General features: G+C 49.5%; 1 protein-coding gene across 2 annotated transcripts in view; it reads left to right on the forward strand.

Annotated features, from left to right (window-relative positions):
- KCNJ3 (potassium inwardly rectifying channel subfamily J member 3) overlaps positions 1-15,621 on the forward strand; it is a 32,111-nt gene extending 16,490 nt beyond the window's left edge. Inside the window, exon 2 of one of the 2 annotated variants that reach the window (XM_072931789.1) lies at positions 11,839-11,976. In XM_072931789.1, the coding sequence (XP_072787890.1) occupies positions 11,839-11,844 (6 nt within the window). In that variant the 3' untranslated portion in view covers positions 11,845-11,976. Of the gene's footprint in view, positions 1-11,838 lie in introns of both variants that reach the window. The other variant, XM_072931786.1, reaches the window with a different exon arrangement.
- Positions 15,622-17,366: the final 1,745 nt, after the last annotated feature.

Consider the following 17,366-nt stretch of genomic DNA (forward strand, 5'->3'; position numbering starts at 1 on the left):
CTCACCTGGTAATTAATTCATCAGCAGAACTGCCTGGAATTAGCGCTCTGCTCCGAGAGAGGCTCCTAATTGGGAGTTAATGGCTCATTAGAGCTGAGCACCCCGGCAACACAAACAAAGCAATTAGCGATTTTCAGGGAGGGGATCCCCATCCCAGCGCTGCTGCTGCCAAGGGAATTCCCTTTGGGATGCTTTGGAAGGGTTGGGATGATGGGGTGGGGTGGCTGTGGCTTCCTGCTTTGGGACCTCCTCCCTGTTCATCCCAAACTGGGAATGATGGGAGTTGGAAAAAGATGGGAATAATGAGCAGCAGCGGCTCCTGCCCTTAAGAAGGCTTTGAGAATGTAAATCACAGAATTTCGGGCTGGAAGTGATCTTAGAGCCCAGCCCTGCCCCTTCCCACCATCCCAGGGTGCTCCAAGTCCTGTCCAGCCCGGCCTTGGACACTTCCAGAGGGCAGGGATGGCCGGGATATTGGGAATTCCCGGCTGGGAGGGTGGGGGTGCCCTTTGTTATGTGTAGTAGATATAATTCGCGCCATTTCTAATATAATATATGTAATATTGAATATTTGTTGGAGTATAGTTTGTATTAGGATTCCCCCCCACCCTCGCAGGTGTATTTTGGAAACTGATTTACAAGAAGGAAGGTCCGGCTGGCCAGGAGATGAGATGGGCCATGGCTGGGGAGATACAGGAACCCCAAATGGGAACCCCAGGTGCTGATTGTTGGCGTGACCAACCTGAGATAAATATCATAGAAATCCTCAAGCAGATCCATGTGAATGCAGCGTTCCCAAATTCCCATAAATTTCATCAAGGGATTCAACAAACTCCGGACACTGAATTGTTCTCCCTCATCACCAAAAAAAGAAAAATCTTATTAACATATAGACTCTGAGTAAAAGAAAAGACTGATTGCTGAAATCTTGGCCTCAGGTGGAATTTTCCCTATAAAAACCTCTTGTGCCAGGATGGAGGTGTGTGGGCATGGAGGAAAACCTCTGCTGAGGCTGATTTCTGGTGCCCACCCCAGGCTCTGCTCTGTTCTTTCCTCGTGGCTGGCTGGATAGAATTGGATTGCCAGGCAGGGAGTGAGCGCCAGCCCTGCTGCTGCACCAGCCTCTCCTTCTGGGAATGGCGCTGGGATGGTCCCAGTGCCGGATGGGTGCAGGTGAGGAGCTGGAAAAGTTGCTGGAGCTCAGCCTCAGCAGCTCTCTGGGCACAGGGGAGCAGAAGGAGCCCTCAGAATGGGAGGCTGGGGATTGGCAGGGCTGCCAGGGCGGTGATCCCTTTCAGGGGATCCTTTTCAGGGGATCCTTTTCAGGGGATCCTTTTCCGGTGAATGCTTTTCAGGTGATCCATTTCAGGTGATCCCATTTCAGGGGATCCTATTTCAGGTGATCCCCTTTCAGGTGATCCTTTTCAGGTGAATCCTTTCATGGTGATCCCTTTTCAGGGGATCTCTTTTCAGGTCTTCTATTTTCAGGTGATCCCATTTCAGGGGATCCCTTTTCAGGGGATTCTTTTCAGCTGATCCCTTTTCAGGTAATCCCCTTTCAACTGATCCATTTCAGGTGAATCCTTTTCAGGTGATCCCATTTCAGTTGATCCCTTTTCAGATGATCCCATTTCAGCTGATCCCATTTCAGCTGATCCCTTTTCAGGTGATCCCCTTTCAGCTGATCCCTTTTCAGGCTCTGGATTCAGCCCTGGGATGCCCTGGGAATGCAGTCTGTGTTCTCCAGGAGTTTTAAATGTTGGGGGATAATGATTTATAAATATTGTTTTCAAATATGAGGGGATGCTGAGTGAGGTGTGCATGGAATTGCGGAGTATCAGAGCTGGAAGGGACCCACAGGATCATGGATCCAGCCCCTGGCCCTGCACAGACACCCCAAAATCCCACCCTGGCACCCTTGGCAGCGCTGTCCAAATGCTCCTGGAGCTCTTGGGAATGTGCCCATTCCCCAGGGAGCCTGGGCAGTGCCAGCACCTCTGGGGGAGAGCCTTTCCTGATGTCCATCCCAGCCCCTCTGGCACAGCTCCGGCTGTTTCCCCTCTCTCGTGATGGATTTGGGGGTCTCCCCTGGCATTCCTTGGCCAAGCTGGGGCTGCAGGCGAGGAGCAGGACTCACCCAGAGCCGTGGTGGAAGCAGTTCTGGGCACGGCCTCCAAATATTCGGTGTTTTAAGAGACTCAGCAAATCAGTGCCTGTGTTAGACCAGTGGCACTAAATCCCAGAGGTTATTCCCAAACAGCCCCATCCTGCCTGCTGCAAACAACAGAATTCCAGGCTGGTTTGGGTGGAAGCTCATCCAGGTGTCAGGAACACCTTTCCCTATCCCAGAGTGCTCCAAACCCCATCCAGCCTCGGACACTTCCAGGGATGGGGGTTCCACAACCTCCCTGGACAATCCGAGGCAGATGATCCCTCTGTGCAGCAGCCCTGAGGCTGGTACAGGTTATTTTCAGCTCAGAAAGTGGCTGCTGGCTTTCTGTTCTGTTCAAATCATCTCCCAGCCACCCTTTTTCCATGGGGATGCTGGTGTGGAGCAGCTCTGCCCCGGCAGCACTCGGGGAACATCCCCAGGTCCTGCAGGCCAGGAAAGCTCTGCCTGGCTGGCCCCATGGCCATCCCGGTGAATTGTCCCTTTCCACGAGAAGAAAGCTGGATTTTCCATCCAGGGAATTGTCTCTGGATCCCTCGGGGGGTTTTTGGGGCTGCGGAGGGAAGCTCTATTTTGGTGCCGAGCCCATATGGCTGGGTGGGTGTTTGGGGGAGGGGCTGTGAGAGGGGAGGGGAGGGCTGGGCCGGCCTCACAATGAAAATGTTCTCCTCTGGAGAGCAGAAATTATTGTAAATATAGATATTTTTTTTTTTTTGCCCCTTTTCTCAGTCTTTTCCCCAGACTTCCCTCAGGTGTTGCTCTGACCTCCACCAGTCTCCTGGGATTGCACAGAACATTCCTTTCTCCCCATGGCCCTTCCCCACCATTCCCAACATGGAGCTACAAATGGATCCCCTCATTTCCAACTGCACTTCCATGAAAAGCAGAACCAGCTCTTTTATTAATTTTTTTTTAGGAAAATCCCTCTGAGGCCATGGAGTCCAACATTGCCAGGGCCACCACAGCCCCACATCCCCACACCCATGGGGCTCTGGGATTCCCCCAGGGATGGGCACAGCCCGTTCCATGGGGGAGTTTGCTCCTGGCACAGCTTCCCGGAGGGCTGTGGCTGCCCTGGCAGCGCTGGGCAGTTCTGGGTTCCTGCCATGGCAGGGTTGGGATGGGATGATCCCAAATTCCTCTTCCCACCCAAACCGCTCTGGGATTCTCTGCTGAGCATAAGGAACGTTTCCGTAGGGCTGCGCTGCCTGGAAAAATCTGGGAATTCCTGGGGCTGTTGGGAGCTCTGGAGAGCAGCCAGTGCCTTTTTCCAGGTGTGATGGACAATTCCAGGGTTCCTGCGATTCCCCTGTCCCCAGCTGCCCGGGAATGTCCCACCCCCAGAGAGGGGATCCATTGATCCATTGCCACCCCTCAGCCCTTCATCCCTTTCCCCCTGCCCTTCCCGGGGCTTCCTGGCAGGGAGCAGGAGTGCAGGGAATGCAGGAGTGCAGGGAATGCAGGAAATGCAGGAGTGCAGGGAGCACAGGGAATGCAGAGTGTGCAGGGAATGCAGGGAATGCAGGGAATGCAGGGAATGCAGGGAGTGCAGGGAATGCAGGAGTGCAGGGAATGCAGGGAGTGCAGGGAGTGCAGGGAATGCAGGAAATGCAGGGATTGCAGGAGTGCAGGGAGCAGGGAGTGCAGGGATTGCAGGAGTGCAGGGAGTGCAGGGAATGCAGGGAGTGCAGGGAGTGCAGGAGTGCAGGGAGTGCAGGGAATGCAGGGAGTGCAGGGAGTGCAGGGAGTGCAGGAAGTGCAGGGAATGCAGGGAGTGCAGGAAATGCATGGAGCAGGGAATGCAGGGAGTGCAGAGAGTGCAGGGAATGCAGGGAGTGCATTGAGTTCAGGGAATGCAGGGAATGCAGGGAGTACAGGAGTGCAGGGAATGCAGGAATGCAGGGAGTGCAGGGAATGCACTGAGTGCAGGGAATGCAGGGAGTGCACTGAATGCAGGGAATGCATGGAATGCAGGGAGTGCAGGGAATGCACTGAGTGCAGGAAATTAATGGAGCAGGGAATGCAGGGAGCACAGGGAATGCAGGGAGTGCACTGAGTGCAGGGAATGCATGGAGCAGGGAATGCAGGGAGTGCACTGAGTGCAGGGAATGCATGGAGCAGGGAATGCAGGGAATGCAGGAAATGCATGGAGCAGGGAATGCAGGGAATGCAGGAAATGCATGGAGCAGGGAATGCAGGGAATGCAGGAAATGCAGGAAATGCATGGAGTAGGGAATGCAGGGAATGCAGGGAGCACAGGGAGTGCAGGGAGTGCAGGGAATGCAGGGAATGCAGGAGTGCAGGGAGTGCACTGAGTGCAGGGAATGCAGGTAGCACAGGGAATGCAGAGCGTGCAGGGAATGCAGGGAGTGCAGGGAATGCAGGGAATGCATGGAGCAGGGAATGGAGGAAATGCATGGAGCAGGGAGTGCAGGGAATGCAGGAAATGCATGGAGCAAGGAATGCAGGGAGTGCAGGGAATGCAGCACTGCCCTTCTGCTGCGCTGAGTCAGTCCCTGGCGGGTGGGAGGGAGTGCTGCAGAGCTGGGGAGGTGCAGATGGCTCCGGGAATGGAACCTGCTCCCAGGCAGGAGCTGCAGGGGCTGCGATCGGCCCTGACGCATTCCAGCCCCGGGGAGGAGGAACGCAGCGGAGCCTGGGGTTGGGATCAAAAAAAACAACCAGGAGAGGATAAAAATAGCAGGGCAGATTCCCAGCCAGGATTAATTATGGCGTGGAATGTTTGATCCAGATAACTGCTCCTGCCTCTGCTTTTCCGAAAGGATGGACAGCCCCGCTCCAGGCCTGCAATGGCAGCCAAATGTTCCTTTTCCCCTCTTTTTTTGGTACAAAAAAAAGGAGGTTTTGCATGCCTGGATGCGGGAGCAGGAGCAGGATGTGTTTTCCTGTGCTGATTCCATGGGATTTTGGAAACCTGCCGTGATTTGGGCTAAGGGTGGTCCTGGCAAACACCAGGATGAGCTGCTGAGGGTGCCAGGGAAATCTGGGGGTGTGAGGATTAAAAAGTGCCCCTGGAAGAGGCCTGGCTGATAAGGAAAATACCTCTGGAGTCACGGCTCTGTTTGAATGTCAGGAATGCTCCAGGGGAACAGTGGGAATAACAAAGGGGGTATTTATGGAATGGAGATAAACAGTGGGAATAATGCAGGGGGTATTTATGGGATGGAGATAAACAGTGGGAATAACACAGGGGGTATTTATGGAATGGTGATAAACAGTGGGAATAATGCAGGGGGTATTTATGGAATAGAGATAAACAGTGGGAATAATGCAGGGGGTATTTATGGGATGGAGATAAACAATGGGAATAATGCAGGGGGTATTTATGGAATGGAGATAAACAACATGGCTGAACTGAGGAGAAGGGCAGGAGCCTGGATTGCTCCTCAGGGTAGGAGAAATAAAGGGTTTGGGATAAAAGCTTGTCTGACTGACAGGAGTGTGATCTGGAGCTGTGGGAGCATGGGATGGTGGAATGGTTGGGGTTGGAAGGGATCTTCGAGATCCTCGTGGTTCCCTTTTGCACACAGACTTGATGGGTTAAATCTGTGTGCGTTGGGATTCAAATTCCCAGAGCAGCTGTGGCCACCCCTGGATCCATGGAAGTGGCCAAGACCAGGCTGGACAGGGCTTGGAGGACCCTGGGATAATTAAAGGTGTTGGAATTAGATGGTCTTTAATCATCTTCCGACCCAGATTGTTCTGGGATTCTGGGGGATTTTCATGGATTCATAAAGGGCTTTTCTGGTTGCTACTGTTAGGACATATTTTGTGTCTTCCATTTCAGGAAACGCTGGGTTTTTTTCTCTTTAAGCAAAATGGGGTTTTATGGAAAAATTGTCTCCCAGCCAGGAATTCCCAATTCCTAATCTCCCACCCATCCCTGCCCTCTGGCACTGGGAGCCATTCCCTGGCTCCTGTCCCTCCATCCCTTGTCCCCAGTCCCTCTCCAGCTCTCCTGGAGCCCTTCAGGCCCTGCCAGGGGCTCTGAGCTCTGCCTGGATCCTTCCCTTCTCCAGGGGAACATTCCCGGGGCTCTGAGCTCTGCCTGGATCCTTCCCTTCTCCAGGGGAACATTCCCGGGGCTCTGAGCTCTGCCTGGATCCTTCCCTTCTCCAGGGGAACATTCCCGGGGCTCTGAGCTCTGCCTGGATCCTTCCCTGCTCCAGGGGAACATTCCCAGCTCTCCAGCCTGGCTCCAGCCCCTAGATCATTGCACCAACAGCATCAATTCCATTTATTTTCTCCCAAAACCTAAAGGTTTTCCTGCTGCTGGGCACCTGTATCCACCTGTTGGGAGCAGGGTAAGATTTCCATCTCTCCCCAGCGCTGCCTTTCCCAATTTCCTCCTTTTATTCAAGATTTTGCACTGGAATCGCCTGGCATTTCCTTTATTGCCTAAAAAATAACTCAGTGCCTCTAAAGGACAGAGGCTGGTCCTTGTTTTCCCCTCTGACCCAAAAATCCATCATCAAGATCCATCAAAGATCCATCATCCCAAGATCCCATCATTTCCTCATCATTCCATCATTTCTCCTTTTCCCAGGAGAGGAGAGGCGGCTGTGGGAGCCCTTTTCCCTGCAGCAGCAAATTCCCCCTCAGTCCTACAGGAGCAGAGGGCAAGTGCTGTGTGTCCTTATATCAGCCAGGCTTCACTTTTCCCATCACAGGCCTTAAATTGCAATTCTCAATTAGCTCAGTTAGCAGGAATCCATCAAACTTTGCTGTGTGATGAATTTTTAACTGGCATTTTGGAGGTTTTACAAGTGCAGGTTTGAGGCAGATCCCCCCCCCCAGTGCACAGGACCGAGCTCCTGGCTCAGCCCCAGGGGTTTTAACCTGCAGGACAGGAGCTCTTCCTAAGGAAAAAGGTAAAAACTTGACAAAAGAAGGATATTTGTGCTTTTTGGCCAGGAATTCCTGCTGGAGATGCCTCTTCCTCCCAATCCTAGGTCACAGAGATGCCTTTTTGTGGCTGTTGGGGCCCTGTGCTGCCGAGTCGCAGCAATTCCCGATTAATTCCCTCTTTCCCCACTGATGAAGATGAACTTTTCCCCATTGAGATGGACACCCGCTGTCCCCGTGTCCAGCAAACCGCATTCCAGCGGCTGAAGGTGAATTTTCTGCCATCCCCAGGGAAACTTTGGGTGCCAAAATTGCTTCTGAGGCCTCTCCCAGGGCAGGGGGGCTGTTAAAAGCTGATTAATGATCCGTGATTTCCCAGGCAGCGGCCAAGCTCGGGAATCAAATGGGATAAATAACAGGGCTGGGATTCTTTTCAAGGCAATTTATGGCTGAGCTCTAGAAAACAGCCGGTTCCATCTGGGTCCTTTGGAAATTTGGAAGTAATTGGAGGATTATTAGAGGGTGGAATTAGTCAAAGCATTTATTTACGGCTTTTTTTTTTTTTTTGCCTCCATCTGCCCCCTCATTAATCCGGGAATGCAGCTCTGAGCTGGGCTGGCAGCGAGTCACAGAACCCTGGAATGGCTTGGATTGGAAGGGAAATTAAGGATCATCCTTAATTGGGTGGCTGGGACACCTTCCACGATCCCACATTGCTCCAAACCCCTCCAAGTGGCCTTGGACACTTTTAGGGATGGGGCAGCCACAGCTCCTCTGGATTGCCCCTCTGCACAAAAAGCATTCCATGGTTTTGAAGAGGTGGAGAGGGTTTTTCCTGGATATTTTGGGGTATTCCTACAGGAATTGTTGTAGCTGCTCAGGTGGGATGTGTGTGCAGGCAGAGCTTTGCTGGTTCCCACTCCCAGAGCCCTCGGGGAGGGAGGCTGAGCTGGGAGCAGGGAACAGAACGCCCCAAAGCCTTTTCCTGTGACAAACGGCTGCTTAATTCCATAATAAATCATTCCATAATAAATAATTCCACTGCAGGCAGCCTGCTTGCTCCAAGCTGGAGCTGGGAATTCATTCCACAAATGAGTATTAATTGTGGGGAGGACTTGGGCAGATGGGAGCAGGCCCGTGATCGGGGTGGAGGTGTCAGAGCAGATCTGCTGAGGGGGAAAAGCTCAAAAATCAAAAACCCTTCCATGCCAGCAGCAGGAACAGAAAACTGGGAGCCAGGAGGGAGGGCTATCCATGAGCAAAATTCGTGGAAAATAATCCTGGGGTGGTTATCTGAAGGGCTGGCAGAGGTGGGGAGCACGCAACTGATCCTGCTCTTTCTGTGGGAAAACATGGAAATGCTTTTGGATTTGGTGCTGGCTGGGAGGTGTGGTGGGGACACAGGACCTGGTGTGGGATGGAGCCCCTCTGCTCTGGAGCCAGGCTGGGAGAGCTGGGAATGTTCCCCTGGAGAAGGGAAGGATCCAGGCAGAGCTCAGAGCCCCGGGAATGTTCCCCTGGAGAAGGGAAGGATCCAGGCAGAGCTCAGAGCCCCGGGAATGTTCCCCTGGAGAAGGGAAGGATCCAGACAGAGCTCAGAGCCCCGGGAATGTTCCCCTGGAGAAGGGAAGGATCCAGGCAGAGCTCAGAGCCCCGGGAATGTTCCCCTGGAGAAGGGAAGGATCCAGGCAGAGCTCAGAGCCCCTGGCAGGGCCTGAAGGGCTCCAGGAGAGCTGGAGAGGGACTGGGGACAAGGGATGGAGGGACAGGAGCCAGGGAATGGCTCCCACTGCCAGAGGGCAGGGATGGGTGGGATGTTGGGAATTGGGAATTCCAGGCTGGGCTGGAATTCCCAGAGCAGCTCTGACTGCCCTGGATCCCTGGCAGTGCCCAAGGCCAGGCTGGAGCAGCCTGGGACAGTGGGAGGTGTCCCTGCCCATGGATGGGGTGGTTTTTAAGATCCCAAACCTTTGTGGGATTCTGTTGTTGCTGGAATACAAGACCTGAGAGCTCCGAGCTGGGGCTGAGGCGTTGCTGGGAGAACAAACACAAAGGAAAAGCTGGAAAACGCAGCAGAGCTGGGAGCAAGGCTGGGAATTGATTTCTTGTCCTGGCCATGGTGGCACCTCTCAGCTCTGCCTGTTGGCTGACACGTATTCCCAAGGATGTTGGGAATATTGGCTGCTGCTCTTCGTCCCGAGAGGCTCTTAAATAATTTGTGCCCTTGGGTTTGTTGGGGAGGAGATAAATGGATCTGAAAGGCAAAAGATATTCCTGCAAATATTTTCCCCTCCAGTGAGCTGATGTGGGAATGAGACAGAATCAGTGAATGATTTTCCCAAGGTTCTGCTGGCACCTTTTCCATGGCAATAATGGGCACAGAATTCCTCCTGGGAAAGCCTGCTGGAGAGGCAGGACCATGGGGCAGGAGGTGGAGACAGACCTTGGGACATTGCCATGGGACTGCCTGGGGTGGGAATGGGGATGGGGATGCACATGGATGGAATGGGAATTTGGATGGGATGGGAATGGGAATGCACATGGGCAGGGGGTGGGAATTTGGATGGGATGGGAATGGAAACGTGGGTGGATCTGGGCCTGGAGATGGGGATGCAGAAGGGGATTGGGGATGGGAATGCAGATGCTGACAGCGGTGTGGATGCAGAATGGGATGGGAATTTGAACAGGAATTTGTGGGAGGATGGGAGGGTGGATGGATCTGGGTCCGGAGCTGTGGGTGCAGAATGGGATGGGAATGGGAATGGGAATTTGTGGGAGGATGGGAGTGTGGATGGATCTGGGTCTGGAGATGATGCAGAAGGGGATGGGAATGTGGATGGGAATGCTGACAGGGATGGGAATGCAGATGTGGGTATGGAAATAGCTGTGAATGGGAATTGGGATGGGAATGCAGATGTGGGTATGGAAATAGTTGTGAATGGGAATTGGGATGGGGATGCAGATGGGTCTGGGCTTGGAGATGTGGATGCGGATGCAGAAGGGGATGGGAATGCAGATGTAGATGAGGATACAGATGTGGATGGGGATGCAGATGTGGATGGGGATACAGATGTGGATGGGGATGCAGATGTGGATGGGGATGCAGATGTGGATGAGGATGTAGATGTGGATGGGGATACAGATGTGAATAAGGATGCAGATGTGGATACGGATGCAGATGTGAATACGGATGCAGATGTGGAATCCCGCGTTCGGTCCCTAAGGAGGTCCCCATCCGAGGCAGGGCTGAGGCCCAGCAGGGGAAGCTCTGGGATCTGCTGGTGAAGCTGCTCCTGAGCAGCTGCAGAGCGAAGGGCACAGCTGGAGGAGGAACTCACTCAAATTGCCATTTCTGTCAGAGTTGCTGCTTTTTCCTAAACCCTTTAGGAATGGGATTGCTTCCACTCCACCTCATAAACAGGAGCACCTGGGGCCTGGGTGAAAATGCACTGGGAAGTAGAAAATATGTGCTGGGTGAGGCTGTGGTGTGTGCTCCTGCAGATGTGAGGAGCAGCATCCAGTGCTGGAAACGCTGGATTCATATTTTCCTCCCAAGAGATAAAGTGGGAAACAGGGTTTTGTCTTGTGATCAGCAGCAAGGCCAGCACTGATCCCATCAGCAGGAGCATGAAGTGGGATAAACTGGAATTTTCCTGGTTGTGTGTCACTCTCCATCCCACTCCCCCTCGCTGCAGCCCTGCTGTTGTTTTTCCTGTGCCTTCCCAAGTTCCTTTCCTTTTCTCCTGGCTCCTGGTGAGCCAGGCAGGGGATGTGTTTGCAGAGGTGGATGGAGCTTCCTGAAATCCAAATGTCACATTTCCACTTGGCTGCGCGAGGAGCAAATGGCAGCGTAATTCTATTTGCAGATTTCTACAGAGAGTGGTTAAAAATAATAATGATGATGATGAAAAAAAAGCAGGATTTGTTCTGGATGTCTCCAGCAACCCACGAGCATCCCCTCCCTCTGATTCTCAGGGGTCACCAGGGTGGCAAGGTCTGGTGCTTGAGCAGAGTTTTCCCCACAGTGGGAGGAAGAGGAAGGGCAGTGTTGTGCCTCTTAGTCATGGATTTTATTCCCTGTTAATCTTTCGGAGCTGGATCCCAGCCTGGCAGCGATGGATGTGGGAGCAGATTGCTGGTGAGGCCTTTGAGGAGGAATTTTGTAGAACTTGCTGATGGCTTGGAGCGTGCTGATGAGGGGCTGGTTTTGTGTGTGTTCATGGATATGAGGGAAATGTGGAATAACTTAGGAATTCTTTAGGATCTGACGAGTCTCATTTGCCGTGCCAGCTCCTGCAGCTTCAGCCCCAGATTCTCAGGTAGCCCTGGCGTCCCTTGGGCAGCAGCACCTTCACAAAGGGTCTGTAAATGTAGGTGGGAATTCCTCGGTTCTGCCCCTTCCGCTGAGGTTGGCTCCTTTCCCCTTGGGAATGACGATTTAACAGCTGTGGAATCCTAAAATCATGGAATCCTTAGGGTTGGAAAAGACCTCTAAAGCCATCAAGTCCAACCATCAGGCCACTGGCCCACGTCCCCAGGTGTCACATCCACAGGGCTTTGAAATCCCTCCAGGGATGGGGACTCCACCACTGCCTTGAACAACCCTTTCCATGACGGAATTTTCCCTAATATCCAACTAAACCTCCCCTGGTACATAATTTCCTCCAAACAAGGGCAGGCCAAAGTTTTCTTTTTAATACATTTAAACCCATGAAATCCACTTCATGGAAATTGCTCAGGGATTTCTGTGCATCCCCAATTTCCTGGGACCGGTGGAAGCTTTTCCTCCCTTCTCCTTCCAGGGATGACGTGCCAAGCCAGGACGTCCTACACGGAGGATGAGGTGCTCTGGGGCCATCGCTTCTTCCCGGTGATCTCCTTGGAGGAAGGCTTCTTCAAGGTGGATTATTCCCAGTTCCACGCCACGTTCGAGGTGCCCACCCCGCCCTACAGCGTCAAGGAGCAGGAGGAGATGCTCCTCATGTCCTCGCCCCTGATCCCGCCCGCCGTCAGCAACAGCAAGGAGAGGAACAACTCCGTGGAGTGCCTGGATGGGCTCGACGAGGTGGGCACGAAGCTGCCCTCAAAACTGCAGAAAATCACCGGGAGGGACGACTTCCCAAAAAAACTGCTCAGGATGAGCTCCACCACCTCGGAGAAGGCCTACAGCATGGGCGACCTGCCCATGAAACTCCAGCGCATCAGCTCGGTGCCCGGCAACTCCGAGGAGAAACTGGGCTCTAAGACCACGAAGATGATGTCGGATCCCATGAGCCAGTCGGTGGCAGAGCTGCCCCCCAAGCTGCAGAAGCTCTCGGGGGGCGGCGGGAGGATGGAGGGGAACCTCCCGCCCAAACTGCGCAAAATGAATTCCGACCGCTTCACATAACGCGCCGGGCCCGGCGGGATCGCGCACGGCCGGGACCGCAGGAGGGCGGCGGGGGCTGCCGGGGGCTCGGGGCCGCCTGGGGGCTCGGGGGAGCCGGGCTGGGCTCGGGGGAGCCGGGCTGGGCTCGGGGAGCCGCCGTGGACTCGGTGCTGCGGGATTGCGAGCGAGGGCCGCGTCCTTGGCATGTCCCATCCCAGCGCATGCGACAGTAGTGTGCAACCTCCGCGTCCAGTCCGTGGCATGACTCCTCCTGTATTTATACTCTGTACCCCGAAAAACACACGCAGAGGGGCCTCCCTGCCCCTGAATTCCCCAGGGAATGGGGACAACACGGAGTGGGGAACTCGCAGGGTGAGCTGAACTTGAGTTGGAAGCGTTTGGGGTCTTTTTTCTCTTGCCGTGGGTTGTGATTTGCTCACCCAAGTAGTTTGCTGCATGTGGTTTTTTTTCCTCCACTGAGGTGTTTTAGTTCACCCTTCACATCAAATCTGCTCGCCTTAAATCCACTGCTGGTTTCTAGTTTGCTTTCAGGTTTTTTTGGGGGTGTTCCCTGTGTCAAAGCCACCAGGAAAAATATCGGGAGGAAAAAATAAAAATCTGTATTTCATCAGGCTTTGTTTAGAAAAGAAAGTTGTGTTCTTAAGCCTGGGGCAAAGTGATAAATAAATGACTCAAGTTCACACTTTAGGTACAATTAGTAACATTTTTATAAAATCTTTGTGGTGTACATGTGGAAGAAAAGCAGCAGGATGTGCTTGATTTCTCTGGTTGCTGAAACAGCCAGCCATGAAGAATTCTGAACGTGCCTGTGGGGCCAAGCAGGCTCTTCTGTTGGAAGAGCTGCACCCCAAAAGTGGAGCCCCAATTCCCCCAGTCCCTCCGGGCCTGGATTTCCCTGCCAGGCAGGACAGAGTGCTCCCAAGCCTTGTTGCCTCATTCCTCGCTGCTTTTTGTGGTGAAAACGCTGTTTGACCTTGGGGTCAAACCTGGGGCTCCAGAGTGAGCCAAACCCTGGGTGGATGTTCAGGTGTTGGGCTGGTTCCTCTGTGGCTGCCTTTGGGATTCCTTCGCCCACCTGGGTCAAGGCAGGGCGGGCTCTGGGATGAGGTGGAGCACCTCCCCAAAATCCAAAGGGTTGAGGCAGCCCTGGGCTGTGTTCGGGGCTTTCCCTGGAGGAGATTTGGGGTCGATGGAGCTCTGGGTGGCACCGCCTGGGGTGGGGTGGGAAAGGCACCCACCAGGAGCAGAGCTTCGGGTGCCATCCTCTGGGGGAAACCCTTGGGGTCACGTCCAGGTGCTCCCAGGTGTGGGCAGAGCAACATCTGTGGATGGGCACCTCTGGCTCCTGGCACTCCTGCGGCCACGCCAGCATCGCTGGGGGATTAATGATGGGTTTGGGGGAGAAAATCGGGATTTTATAGATGGAACAAGGACTCAGGAGCCCAGCACTGCTGGATAGTCATTGACAGAGCTGATGGGTTTGGGGGAGAAAATTGGGATTTTATGGATGCAATGAGGACTTGGGAGCCCAGCACTGCTGGATAATCAATGACAGAGCCGATGGGTTTGGGGGAGAAAATCGGGATTTTATAGATGGAACGAGGACTCGGGAGCCCAGCACTGCTGGAGCTGGCTCAGCCACCAGTGTCCCTGGAAGTGTCAATGTGTAACTGTCACTGTGTTCCCCAGGATGGGCATTCCCAGAGTTCCTTGCCATGTTTTATCCTGATTCTGTGCTTTTCTATTCTACACTAATTCTATTGGTTCTCCTTATTCTGTTTTGTTTCTTGACTTATTCTTATTCTTATTCTTATTCTTATTCTTATTCTTATTCTTATTCTTATTCTTATTCTTATTCTTATTCTTATTCTTATCCTATTCTCATGCTCATTCTTATTCTTCCTTTTCTTCTTCTTCTTCTTCTTCTTCTTCTTCTTCTTCTTCTTCTTCTTCTTCTTCTTCTTCTTCTTCTTCTTCTTCTTCTTCTTCTTCTTCTTCTTCTTCTTCTTCTTCTTCTTCTTCTTCTTCTTCTTCTTCTTCTTCTTCTTCTTCCTTCCTTCCTCTTCTTCCTCTTCTTCCTCTTCTTCTTATTTTTCTTCTTCTTCCTCTTATTCTTCTTCTTCCTCTTATTATTTTCTATTCTATTCTAATTATTTTCTTTTATTCTATTATTATTCTTAACCTGTTACTGTTCTATCTGTTATTCTGTTCTTTATTTTATATTCCTATTCCATACTACTTCTTGTCTATTTTTTCTATTTTCTAGCCTATATTATATTATTCTGATATCTTACTCTACTTCCTTTTCTTATTCGTGATCTATTTTTATTCTTATTCTCTTCTTAATATATTATATTTCCTATTCTTGTTCTTGAGCTAGTCTTGTTCTAGTCTATATTAACTCTCCTTAATTCTATTCTGATTTTAAGTTGTAATTCTATTCCATTATTTTCTCCCTTCTATTCTCAATTTTCTATTCTATTTTCAATTTTCTGTTTTCTCTCTTTTCTCTTTTCCATATCCTATCCTATCCCATTTTATTCCTTCCTATTTCCCGACTCTGGCACAGCAGCCCAGGTGCAATTTGGGGTCCCCCAGGTGTTTCTCCACAAAATGGAAAACATTCCAGGGAGGAGAGCTGGAGGTGGGAAAAACCCTCCAAAAAACCCCTGGAAGTGGGGCAAAAACTGGAAAAGGAGCCTCGCTTAATCCCATTAATGCCATAAAAACATCCATCTGGGATTGACTTAAAATTCTGATTTTTAAGTGAAAATGTGCCAAAAAACCCCAAATGTTAAGGGAATTATTGGAGTGGTAAAAACCAGTGTGGGTGCTGGGGTTGTTGGATTTGAAATCCATCCCTGCTGGATGCAGAATTCCCGAGGTTTGTGTCCGGGATTGAGGCACAAGCACAGCCCCTGTCTGGATTTATTTCTTTTAGGGACTTCCTCGTGTTCATATTTCATTTTTATGGCGTGCTCGCTTTATTTTAATTCATTAATGAACATCTGAGCCCAGCCCTTGCTTCTGCTCATTAAAAAGGACTGTAATTAACAATGATTGATTGATTGATTGATTGATTGATTGATTGATTGCACAGCCGGTCTGTGTTCTCTCCTGCTGAATTCCCGCTTGGATTCTCCTGGAAATTGTAAATATTTCAATTACAATAAAAGAAATAAAAGAAATAAAAGTGGTTTTGAGCATGCCGTGTCTCCCTGGATAAATGTTCAGATTTGAGCTCTGCAGTAAAACAAAATCTCAAATTAAGGCTGCAAATCTCAGTTTATCTCCTGCTTTGTTAAACTGGCCAAACTGGGGTGATTTTAGGGCATTTTAGGGCATTTGTCGCTGTAATGAAATTACCAATAATAAACTCCTCAATTTCCTCCTCTCACCTTTGGGGCGGGGTAAAAATCAAAGTCTCTTTGCTCTAAAAAGCAACAAAAAATAAAAACTGGGTTGGGTTGAGCTGCGTTTTGAGGTCTTTAAATTCCTTCAGGAAATGCCTTTCCCTGTCCGTGGAAAAATGGGAATTTGCACTGAAAAATGGGGATTTTCATGGAAAAATGGGAATTTCCACACCAAGCCTCAGGAAAAAGAAAAAAAAAAAAAGGTATAAACATAAATAAAATATAATTTGTTGATTATAAATAATTAAATAGTATAGCATATAGTATCACATATAGTAATAATAATACAATCATATAAAAACAACAAAGCAACAATAATAACAATGATAATATATAATTAGGTATATTAGTAAATATAATAAATGTATAAAAATTATAAAAATACTTTAAAATGTAGGATTTAAAAAAATATATATTATTATATCTATTTATTACGTAATTATATATAATTATTATATTATATACTTAATAAAGAAGATACACAAAATAATATATAATGTATAATAATATATAATAAATCTATAATAGATAATATTAACAAACATTGTTAAATATTTAATAAAATATATATAATATATAAAATATCTATAAAATATATAATAAATGGATATGTAATAAATATACAGAAATAGAAATATATAATGTACTGTATAAATAAATATATAAAAATCTTTTATTATGTCATAATATAAATAAAGACATGACATAGCTTCATATATTTTTATTTAAAAAGTATACTGTATAATTAATATTTATATTATATTTATATATAATATAATTTATAGTGTATAAATAAATAAATACAGGTGTTATATTTATATTCAATATTATATAAGTACATTATTTATTATGTAATTTATGTGAATTTACATATAATATTATAATTACATAGAACAGTAATTCTGAAGTTTTCCTGCTCCCATGGGATATTCTGCATGGGATCTGCCCCATCCTGAAGATTCCAGAGCATCATTGTGAATAAAACCAACCACAGGGAATTACTTTAGTTTGGGATTAATTCCCAGAGTGGACTTTAGCTGAACATCTGAAATATTTATCCTGCTTTACTTGAGGCGTTCTTGCCAAATCCTGAAAATCTGATGGAAAATCTTCTTGCTTCCCGCAGGAGACAATGCTTGAAAAAGGTTTTTTGGGGGTTTTTTTTGGGGTTTTTTTTTTGTTTATTTTTTTAATTAGTCACTCCCAGCAGTACAAAGCTCCTGGGTTTTATTCCTCTTTTCCTGCTGCTGTTTCTGTACAACTCTTCCCACACAGCCCTGCTCCTGGCAGAGCTGGAATGCTGCATCCCAGGCTTTTTCCAGGATATTTTGGAAGTAGAGACTGCACAAGCATGGAGGAGAATTTCCAGCACGTGCTAAATCACTAAAAAAAGATAAATCCAGCCCAAAGTGGAGGTAAGTCACCCTTTGGAATGATATCCTTGGAATTTCAACCAGAGGAATGTGTATTTGTATGGAATCTGCTCCCAAAGGAGGAAGGAATGAGGGAACAGTCTGTGTTTCCCTGG

This window comes from Taeniopygia guttata, chromosome 7, assembly GCF_048771995.1.
Source record: "Taeniopygia guttata chromosome 7, bTaeGut7.mat, whole genome shotgun sequence".
Classification (NCBI taxonomy): Eukaryota; Metazoa; Chordata; class Aves; order Passeriformes; family Estrildidae; genus Taeniopygia; species Taeniopygia guttata.